General features: G+C 42.1%; 1 protein-coding gene across 1 annotated transcript; it reads right to left on the reverse strand.

The window, feature by feature from the left end:
- Positions 1 to 2,061: 2,061 nt before the first annotated feature.
- LOC139461628 (mucin-22-like) lies at positions 2,062 to 10,947 on the reverse strand. Its single transcript, XM_071243095.1, has 9 exons — positions 10,860 to 10,947; positions 7,673 to 7,766; positions 6,587 to 6,702; positions 5,205 to 5,283; positions 3,740 to 3,880; positions 3,355 to 3,497; positions 2,803 to 2,875; positions 2,302 to 2,423; positions 2,062 to 2,159 (listed from the first exon to the last, which is right to left on the reverse strand). Exons 1-9 carry the CDS (start codon positions 10,945 to 10,947, stop codon positions 2,062 to 2,064), a joined length of 954 nt encoding a protein of 317 aa, XP_071099196.1.
- Positions 10,948 to 11,818: the final 871 nt, after the last annotated feature.

Here is an 11,818-nt window from a genome sequence, read left to right on the forward strand (position 1 = left end):
CTATCTTGTACCCAGTGTCCACCTTGTTGGTGCAGTTGAGGCGGTTTCTGTGTGGGTGCGGGGTCTGGATGATGATGGCTGTGGTCGGATCTCTGAGGGGTAGGCATGTATACTTGCTTGGACTTATGCCGAAACAAAATCATGAAGGGGGTAATCTTAGCAGAGTTGCTTAGATATTTGAACATCGAAGTGACAACATCGGGCCGATAGCTTGCGGTACATATACGATATCGCTTTATACAAGTAGATATCTGTACAAGAATCCCTATGTGATATTGCACCACCTAGACTAAGTGGTGTTGATTGTTGTGGACGAAGGTGTATATAGCCAAAGTCACCTGTTGGAAATAAAGTGATGGAGACATATACATGTCATGGCTACATAGTAATTAGACTTTGGAATTAAATGTTTATTCGGACAATGGTGATCCTGAATCGGTCGCGGTGAAAATAATAATCAGTAATCCAGTCTCACCTATATTCTTGTTTCACTGTAGGGTTCCAGGACAGAACCCAATGCTTGAGGTGAGAGGCGACTGAATGAGGTGTATGAGGTTTAACGTTGTGTACGAGACTATTTCATTTACATAGCAACGTGCATGCACGCGAGTGTGTGTGTGAGTGTGAGTCTGAGTGTAGGTGCGTGCGAACCACCGATCTTCCACTCTATTCAATATAATAGTGTCGAAAAAACGAGGTCGTTTCAATGTGTGACCTGGCTGAAGTGAGTCCTCGTACTCCGACGGCATGGATCGGTGCCCACGTTATCAACCACTGATTTACCTGACCCATCATCGTTTTTTACAGACCATCTTTATATTGCTGAAATGTTGCCGTGTGTGGTATAACTCAACATTCAAACGCTCGCTATATTTATGTTACAGAAATGGAATATTGTCCACACACATCATGCTAACGTGCATGTACTGTAGGGCGAATCCTTCTGATTTGGAACTCAGTTAACTCGATATCGTTTAAGACAAGTGTACTTATACTTTCGGTCCTAGTATCTGCAACGGTACTTTGGTCGTAATAAGGTTCCCCTGTATACCCTTTTCGGTTGACCTGGTGTTAATTGAATAAACATATAATTTTGAATAATGAACAAAACCACAAACATTTTTTCGTGATCAGTGCCGTTTATTTCAGTGAAACAACTGATTTGCAATCAGTAACTCAACACGTCATCAGGGTACGGAACACGTGGGTTGAAATATACAAACATCAAGACAAACGATATGGCATCGAGTAGTTTGATATGTCAAGAAACATAATGATTGTGGAGAATGTTTAGCAAATATTGACAGACAACGATGGCAAAGATTAACGTCATGTATTGCAGCAATTGTGTTCTCTCTTGGATTGCGTCACACGCGACTGAGAACAAACACACAGCTCAAAATCTCTTGTCAAATAATGTACAATAGATGTTTGCAAAGCGTGAAATCCACAGGGTAATTGTATCATTGTCTCTCAATTATGTTGTAGCGTTTCAGTATATATATCATAGGTGTGAATGATATGTTCAACGGGTGCAAGGCCTTTCAGTGAAAAAAGAAACGTCACGAAATGTTAAAAGTATCTGAGTAAAACTGTTAGTTAACTGAACGTTAGTTGAGCTGACTTTGAATTGGAGCTGAATTCAATTTTGGAATATTATTTCTGCAACGTTAATATCAGAATGCATTAGAATATATTTATGTGGTCAACTTCATGCGGTCAGTGACAAACGACAGAGCGTCGGATACGTCATAAGCTACGACCACATCACGAACTAGACAATATCATAGTATTACGTACTAACTGTTTACTGTATACTTACTACATACTATAATATATTGATATGATGCTTGCATAAATCAACCCGATTTACCATGCGGTTAAAGGGTTGATAGAGTAGAAATAGCATAGAAAACTATATTTAATATAAGGATGGATTTATATCACAGATGCTCTTTGTAATGACCTTTTAGCAATTCTGAAGAGCAGCAGCCAGAAGAACTGACGAGGAAGGAACAAAGAAGAGAAATTGTCGACTTAATACACGACCGGTTGAGGCTTTTACAGAAAGATGCTGGCCAACACCGAGACCAACAGAGGCGTCACCACAAAAGTCACATGATCAGCACCAGCACCAGCACCAGCACCAGCATTTGCACCTGCAAATGGAATGTCCACATTTTATTTGGATCATCATCTGACTGGGGGTTGCAGATAGTTATGGCAAGCAAAACACAGCATGTCCCAGTGATGTCCCAGTGATGTCCCAATGATGACATAAAGGTCCAAGAGAACACTTACATTTTTCTGTCTTGTACATTTCCGTTGTGCTGGTGAGCAGGGTGGCCTGAGTGGTGCTGGTGCATCCGGCTTCGGCGGTGGTTTTGATGGCGGACAGGCAGGTCTCCATGGTCGTTAGGACGCTGTAACACCGAGACGACATTCGTTATCTCTCAAGGAATTACACCAAACCACAGCATAGAGATTTGCTCATAAACTGGTTATTTCATTTGTCATCTCCACCAATACCCACCACCTCAAACACGGAAACACCAAACATGAATCGTTTGTGGAGAGAGTAAAATGAAACACATACCACATACAAAAATATGTAAAGTAATGTGACCTTACTAGTATGTGATTCGAATTATAGACACCCTATAAAGAGTATTTGAAAACGGAACACCTGACCTCGTAGGAAAGGTCTTTTAGTCCTAATCCTTACACCAAGTTTAAATATTATTAGCTCCCATATTGAACATGGTAAATGCATAATTACGGTATTATGAAGCAGGGCCTTACGAGCAGTATTTGGCGGAGTCGCTGTTGTCTCCCTTGGCCGCGGCAATCTCACACTGGCAAGTACTGGTTGGAGCTAAAATATAAAACCACATCAAAGTGGACAGTGCATGGTTTTATCAGTATCTCAGTTTTATCATGGGGTGTCAGCTCAAGGATGGTTCTGCTACAAGGTATGATGCACATTTCGTGTACAAGTGTTATATGTGTGTACTTAGGGTCGTCATTAACTTCCAAAGGATACAAATTATCAGATTTGTGTAAGAAGACGAACGAACCTAGTTGAAAGTGAGTGATCCGCAGGAGCATAGGCTCTATTTAAGGAAATACGAGTTCAGTTACGGTGCTGACAGAATGAGGGTCATTGTAAGAAACCAACGATCCTCGCAAGACAAATGGACACAACTCTTCACAGATAATTGCGGGTCATCTGGGGATCCTGTACCACCTGATGCCCAACACAACCTTCCAGAGTTGGTTGAGTTTTGCAAGAACAAAAACTAAATACTGATGCTTAATGTTTTTCGCTGTGTCTTTGTATGTAAGGCGTCTCACCTGGACAGGTAGAGGCTGCGGCAGTAGTCAGTTTGGCGCGTTCGGTCTCGGCTGTAGTGGCAATAGCGCTTTTAGTAGTTGACCCGTCGCAGCCAGTAGATGTTTTTGCTGTCCCGAGACAGTGTAGCTCGTTCTTGTAGGCACTACACATATACATAAAATTAAGTACAATACATTAAGTAAGTACAAATAAGACATCTTAGCACCAGCACCAGCACCAGCACCAGCACCAGCACCAGCCCACCAAATATGAAATGGCCACCTTTGTCTTCTTCATGGATGTATAATTTCTGTCCAAGCAATTCTACGCGCACAGGCAATTTCAGTTAGAACTGTTTCTAAAAGTTGTTCTGTGGGTGTTTAGATACTACTGATCATAACATACGTGCATTTTTCTGCATCGTTGCTCTTGGTGTAAGTCTCATAGGCATGCATATCACAGGAGAGACTTGGAACTTTTAGAACCGAGAAAAAGATATTCGGAGTGATCGTGTTGCTTTTGGCACTTTTGACAAGTCTGGCTTCCCTGTGGACAAGGGTAAAGTACAGTAGAGGGCTCTGGTGTCTCAGTGGTCTAAAGCCGTAATTTGTTGTTCATAGTTGTGGCCATTAGACCTTAAGTCATTTGACAGAAACATACCAAATTATGTTAATATGTTCAACAAACGGGGTAAACGTCTACGACCTACGTTTATTTGTGATTCCCCGAATAATAGTTGGGCACTCAAAAGCACAACTCAATTACTACTCAAGCGGCATTAACAATCCAAACACAATCACTAAACTACAGTAACGTACACATAGAAGTGAGTAGCTTGAGGTTCGGCAATATTTGAACGCTATTTCAGTTAGTATATCGCGACGTGTCAGCGGAAGGTTTAAAGTGACGAAATTCGTAGACGTTGATGATCCTGGGATAAAAGTACATTGTGCCGAAAGATCAAGGGTCACGATCCGACCAACAACCAGCAGCTCCTAGCCTTATATCGATTTCAGACCCCTCATATCACTGGGCCACCCATGGATATCATATATTGACATTTGCTCTATGTATCCAGGAATTTTTGAACATCTTTCGACCATGTACAGTTTACAAGAAATGACTTGATCTGAGGCAAAGCCTTAGAACGAACTGAAGAGGACCTACAAATCGTCTCTATGTGGCTCCTATGTCAAATGCAGCTGAAACATTTCCAAAGTTTTATTATACATTCTGTGTTGATACGATCTGATATAATTCAAGCATAGTTAAGCTCCTGCGTTTGTGTAAGTTTCATTCAGTTGCCAGGTACGCAACTGTAACATAGCATCAAATAATCTTACCATAGCTTGATATGTGACGTATTATCTCAGACAGGTATCAGCTATTTCCTCCATATCAAAATCTAAATCATCATCTTGAGTGCACACTTGCAATTCATAGGAATACAGTTGACTTATGGTAGGCATATACGACCAAATGTAATCGCGAACTGTCAGTAGAAAGAAACTGCGTTCTATCTACCGATGTCTGTCTCAGTTTTCTTGAAGAATGTATCCTGTATTTTAGGAACGGGTAATTGTATTCGATTTTCAAACAAAGGTACAATAATGAAATAATCATTCTGCCCATGAATAAAATAAAACGTATGTCCAACAAGACTCATGGTGTATTACACATGTCATGTCAAGGACGCATTGACTTACATGAAATTAACATGCAGATGTTTATAACAAAAAGTGCATTAATCAGAATGTAGACTTGACACACTTTCAGTGGATGAAGTTGACATAGAGAGGTTGTGTAATGTCGGCTCATCCTTGCCAGTTATGCTTTGATGTTAAGGTATACATGTATTTGGCATACTCACGTGCAGGTAGCAGCGTCAGTTGCCTGGGCAGTCTTCCAGAAGGTCTTCTGACAAATACAGGTGTCAGTGAAAGAAGTCGCTGCAACAGAGCAGTCGATATAAATTTAATCCAATGTAAATTTCCTTTCCAAATTATTCAATCCACATCGAAGGAGAAATGTTCTACAGGAATTCATGTTTGTATTTCTTTGTTTGTTGGGTAACAACACACATCGAAATATTCCAGCTATGTGACGGCGGCTTGTCAATAATCGAATGTGGACCAGACAATCCAGTGATTTGTGTTTTAAGCAACGATCTACGCAAGCAATCAAGTCACCCGAGTCTGACCACCTGATCCATTTGGTCGCGTCTTACGACCAGTTATGTTTGTAGTAAGAGATGCCAAATGAGTATCGGGTTGTTTCAATGGGTCACCTTGTACAATGGACGGTTACTCATATTTTTGGTCACTTGAAAGTGTAGATTATTTAGAGAACTGCTATACTTCTATTCACTCACTTATACACACAACTACAAGTATTAATATCTTCACATAATCTGTTATATCGGTATTACTTACACATTAAGATATATTTCGAATCATGGTTCCACATCCCTCAGGGTTACCGTTGGGACACCCGGGTTAGAATAATTCAACCTTAAGACAAGGGACACCCTTAAGAAACAACTAAGTGGATCGGGTTGTCACGCCCAGTGATTAGGTCGATTGTGAGTCGTCGTACAACGACGGCGTGGGACGTTGATCACTGGATTGACTGGACCAGATTTGATTAATTACGGGCCGAGCAAATCCTATTACGCTTTCCCTACCCTTTAAAGGATAGAGCGCATGAGTTCATTGTTCCAGTAATATCAACCATGTCAAGGGCCGCCAGAACATAGTTTTTCACATTGTTACTATACGGGGACTCGAAACCAGCGTCCACGGCGTCACAAGAAAATACATTAATCATGAGACAACGAAATCGCCCTCGGCGTCTTCCTGGCTGCGTAGCAATGACAATACGAAAGTGAACGTTCTTCATCAATTATTAGTTAACTGAAGAAAATATCAGTTAATCATTTATTAATATAGATGTTATTTGAAAAGAATGAGGGTGTGTGGTTTTACGTCACTTTAAGTAATATCCGAGCGAAATCCGACGGTCGACACCAGAAATAAACTATCACATAATATTTTTATCATACCGATGTGGGGAATCGAACCGGTGACGAGCCATCGCTTAAACCATTAGGCCACCCCACCGCACCTGATAGTTGATCCGTCACCAGTCTATAAATCAAGTTTTACATTGAAACATTATTTATTAACCAACAGTACTGTTTCCGCTTAAAGACAGATCATTCACATAGCCGTTTCTACATGTCTAGGAACTTACAGCAAGAGGCGCCTGTGTAATCAGTCTCGATGGCGCTTGCTTCAGCACCTGTTAGTGGACACCCATCGTCATCTTTAGCAGAGGTCTCGAGACAAGTCAGGTAGGTGCTGAGGGCACTAAAACAGAAGAAACAACAACTCCTTTATCCAGATATGAGTTCATATAATTCAAAGAATGTGCGTTGGACCCAATGAAATGTTTGTGCAACCCCTGACTCATCAATATTCTAGCTAAATGACGATGGTCTCTTAATAATCGAGTCTAGACCAGAAAATCTATTGATTGACTGAGTCAGTGAATGAGATGGGGTTAACGCTGCTCTAAACAATATTCAGTTATATCACGGCGTGTCAGCTTAGTGTGGGAGGAAAGCCTGAAGTGATGCAGGTTTCAGATGTTTACCAAATTATTGATCGATATAATTAACTCTATTCCAAGCAATTGGGATATGATGACATGCTATGCACCAAGACACTTAGATTTTAGTCGCCTCTTTTGACAAGCAGAGCTTGTACATTTTTGTAAATACCATATGCGCGACAGAAGTTTTAATATTTCCGGATTATTTTTCATCGGTGCTGAGGGCACTAAAACAGAAGAAACAACAACTCCTCCTTTTCCCAGATATGAGTTCAAATAATTCAAGGAATGTGCGTCGAGCCCAATGAAATGTTTGTTCAACCCCTTACTCATCAATATTCTAGCTGAATGACGGCGGTCTCCTAATAATAAGAAAATGTTTAATAAAGTTTATAACAGATCAGGATTACTCCTCACGTTACCCATCACAGTTCGGTTACATAAAAATTACAGTTTCGTTTCATTAAAATTCCTTTCTCCTAGGAATCTTTCTTTCATGTTATTCTTGAATTAACGTATTGGCTTCTTTGTATGAATGTATCATTCATATTGTGATCATAACAACAGTATATCTGTGCACATAAGAAATCTTAAACGATGACGCATCATGCAATTGACCTAAACCACCATTCCTTCATCAATAACTCTAGCGCCCCTAACATATCAGACGACAAAGCTCTGCTTGCCTTCGGGTATACACCCTTCTGCACAAACAAATTGACTCACGTGCATTTTGCATTGTCGTCGGCAGTTTTGGGCGTGGCACTATACGTTGTCTTGCATTCAGTGCAAGTCTTTGACAAGGCGATGGGAAAGAAACCTGGAAACAGATATGAAATCTGTGACATAAAATTACAAAATAATGTTACTTAGTTGTACGTCAAAGTCGGCATTATTCTGGCTGTATCCAACCTCGGGTAGTGACAACACAACAAGTCACCACCCGATCCAATTTATTCGCCCGTTACGAGTGCTGGGATTAGAAGTGGTCCCCAGCAATCATTGCGTCCTATTATCAAAGTTGAAAGTTAAAATCATACGTTGGCACAGATAATTTTACAGAATCATGTCAAACAGTATGCATACTTGAAAAGGGGAAAACGTGTGTTACAATACAGAGAGTCTTTTCGACGTCTAAGATTTCGTGATACCAGTGCGGCAAGGGGTTTAACAAATCTCTCCGCGTGAGAAAGACAGTCTGGTCAGCGGGAAACAAGTTCACGCTTAAGGGCATGTAAGAAAAAGATCGGAATAAAAATTGCATCAAATTAAAAATTGAGTTTCATCCTCGACAGTATTAGTGTTACAAAGCTTACATATTCTGTCATATTCGTCTTTGGACGACTAAACTTACAAAACTCGACTAATAATAAGGGAGGAGTACCAAAACGAAGTTTCCTGAAACTACTGCGCTGTGATCCAAATGGATTGGGCGGTCAGGCTCAGTGATGCTTTATTTCGTGGCATCGTACCTCAACGGTTGGGACGTTTCTCATGATACAAATACTGGTTTGTCTGTCCAGGACACGATAATGTAGATGTCGCCATAATACGGCTGGCGTATTGCTGAGTGCGGACTTAAACAACAAACGAACAGAAAACCTATTCAGACACTCAGACAGTCGTGAGTCTGTAATAGGGCCACATATTTGACCCGACCGCCTCCGTGGTCTAGTGGAAGAGCGTCCACCCGGAGAGCGGAGGTCCAGGGTTTGATCCCCGTCCGCGTCATACCAACAGACGTAAAACGATGGTAACTGTTGTTACCCTGTCTTGCGCTCGGCTTTAAGGGGGTAAAACACGGAGTGGTCGGCTCAGAGTCAGTATACTGTGTGTGAGTGAGGTATTCATGATAAACTGCGGCATGGTTTCTCAGTGTGCTAGCACCATAAACCGGCATCAGTGCGGACTAGTACAAGCACACACACGTGCACACACGTCGCTATATAAGTGCAATGATCTTGGACGCGACGTTAAACCTCGTGTAACCATTTTTATGATAATGTCAAACAGTATAACAGTTACTTCATATGCACAAATGTACAGATAGAATACCATTTCCTACATCGTAATAAGGATTAATGTATACTTACCCAGACAAACGGCAACCAGCAGTGTATACATTTTGAAAAGTTCCGAAGCAGACGGTTAAGTTATGCCTCCTGCAGAACACTGAAACGCCTGCACTTATATAGGGTTTGGTTTCCACAACACAAGCCTTGTTTGATCACATGAAATAGCAACAAGGGCCCTGGAAACATGATATCAGCCTTCTGATTGTGCATATGCATTTACTCCCAACAATGTTAAAGCTGTTGGCCAATCTACTGCCTACACGTGGTGGTGTTGGTGCCCAGTCATCGTTAAACCTTTATGCAGGGTATTATGAAAGAGGTGTGTGGTTGGATCGAACTGTATTCTATGTCTTCACTTCCCATGAGTGGTAACACGACAAGCATTCGAGTTGTAACTGATAAGAAGTGTTTTGTCTTGTAAGGCATGTCAGGGTATGCATCCCGTGTTGCGTTTTAATGATCACTATCTTCAGGGCAAAATATTTGCGATGGTCTTATGAAACAAAGGAATAGTTTCATGTATGATGTACACAGGGTATTTTCACATGCTTTATTGTCGAAACTGATTACTGTTTCACTGTTAATGTACAAGTTTCTATTTCTTATAACAGATTACCCTTTCAGGTCCTTCAACATTTTCCCTGGTCACGCGGTCTCTTCCTGAGACCACGTAATAGTAGGAGTTAGTTTTCATAGGAAGAGATACATAACATAGAGGTACTCATTATGACAATACCAATCTATATGCGAATGTGTGTGAAGTGTTTATCTTAATGAATACTAGGGGGCACGGGTGGCCTAGCCGCCTAACGCGCCGCGATTCGCTGTGTTGCGTCCCTTTGGCACGCCAGAAGCCTATGATTGTGGGTTCGAATCCCGATTATGTTTTGAGGTTTCTCAACACCATACTCGTGCTCGTTGGTTTCACCGAAGTGGTAAGCGTCTTAGACCTGCATCACTTCGGGCTTTCCTCCCACATTAAGCTGACACGCCATGATATAACTGGAATATTGTTAAAAGCGACGTTCAACCCAACTCACTCACACATGAACACTAAAATCTCATTTTGATATATAACTCGTTGCAAAGGGCTGTCCTCGTACCAATCGAAGCAGTTCCCTGCCTTCACAATGTGACATTACAGGAGGTCGATTAAACATTTCAAGAAAACGGATTTAAATACCCATATTTGATGCCTGAACATAATATATTTTGGAGAATCACCCAAACATGAAGTCGCAGCCTTTCGATGGAACATATCCTCTTAAAAACCCCGCAATACGGACATTTCTGGCCACAAAAGCATACCTAGCGGACCAAGAGGTGCTAAATGAAGAGGTTTAATGTGTTATAGTGTCAGTGACAAATGTCCGCGATCAAAATCATCACAATAAGGACATGCAAACCATTAATCGGGAAACACTCACGATTCGGAAAGATACGCACCCAGTGCATTAACAAAAGGACCATGGAGCTGCACGTACTGCACGTGCAGCAGCACTATAAACGGCATTAAACTGCAGGTTTTTTTATTACCTTACATGTGTATCAATCGAACAGTGACAGTTCACAACATGCCAAGATTAACAGAAGTGCAAAGAAACAATATCATAGGCCGATTGCATACAGGGAGATCCCGATCAGCAGTAGCCAGGGTTTTCAATGTAGCGCCCAGCACTATCACAAGGCGATGGGATCGGTTTCAACTGCATGGGTCAGCACGTGATCGGCCAAGGTCGGGACGACAAGAGTAACCATCCCCGCCCAAGATCGCTACACCCGACTGCGTCACCTACGTGAAAAGACGATCACAGCCACCTCAACCGCCTCCTAAATACCTGAACTGGGCAGAATCTCCGACCAGACCGTACGAAACCGTTTAAGAGCAGCAGGTCTACGAGCAAGACGTCCTGGTCGACGCGTCATATTGAGTTGACAACATCGTCAACAACGACTGCATTGATGTCGTCAACACAGTCAGGGTATGGCCTCGACTGCGATGGTTCAGCGACGAATCGAGATTACTCCTCCGTCGAGGGTATTGAAGAGCACGGGTCTACAGACGTCGGGGAGAACGTTACGCCGGAAACTGCGTTACAGGAAGTGGACAGGTTTGGTGGGGGTAGTGTTATGATATGGGCGGGTATCTCTTATCATGGCAGAACAGGTTTGGTCCATACCCAGGGCAATCGTACGGCTCAGCGATACATCAACGAAATTCTCTTCCTCACGATTGCAGCCAACGGCAACGGTGTATTCTAGCAGGACAACGCTAGACCGCATGCAGCACGGATCAAAAGAGCCTGTATACACAACAACAACGTTGGTGTTCTCCCCTGGCCCTACAGATCCCCGGATTTGAACCAGAAACAGCACCTTTTGGATGAATTGGATGGGCGGCTACGCCGATGTCAACCACAACCCCAGACGTTGCAGCAATTGGCTTTTGCGTTGCAGGCCGAGTGGGATACCATTCCCCAGGATGTGATTCGCATACTCGTCTCTTCAATGGGCAGGAGATTTCAGGCCGCTATCGATTCCAACGGGGGACATACGCGTTATTGATGGTAGCTGACCTTCACCTTGGACTTTTCCTATGTACCGATAACTGAGATGACTACATTCACCAAATGTTCTCTCCACAACATTTTGGCTCAATACCTTGTACGGTTCCTCGTATAAATGTATTTTCCTACCTCACACAAATCTGGCTTTGCGTTTCTTTTTTTGAAGAGTAGAAGAGTTCTTGCCTTAAGAATTATTGCCATTACAGTTGAAATTAATGTTGATCTTTTAA

This window comes from Haliotis cracherodii, unplaced genomic scaffold, assembly GCF_022045235.1.
Source record: "Haliotis cracherodii isolate W230 unplaced genomic scaffold, xgHalCrac1.p SCAF_15, whole genome shotgun sequence".
In the NCBI taxonomy this organism is placed as follows: Eukaryota; Metazoa; Mollusca; class Gastropoda; order Lepetellida; family Haliotidae; genus Haliotis; species Haliotis cracherodii.

Excerpts from the sequence above, each read along its gene's own strand:
- LOC139461628 (XM_071243095.1), bottom strand. The coding sequence starts at position 10,947 with ATGACGCGTCGACCAGGACGTCTTGCTCGTAGACCTGCTGCTCTTAAA. Across the intron at positions 5,284-6,586 it reads TTACACAGGCGCCTCTTGCT|CGACTTCTTTCACTGACACC; the intron begins GTAAGTTCCTAG and ends GCTCTGTTGCAG. Across the intron at positions 2,876-3,354 it reads CGCAGCCTCTACCTGTCCAG|CTCCAACCAGTACTTGCCAG; the intron begins GTGAGACGCCTT and ends TTTATATTTTAG.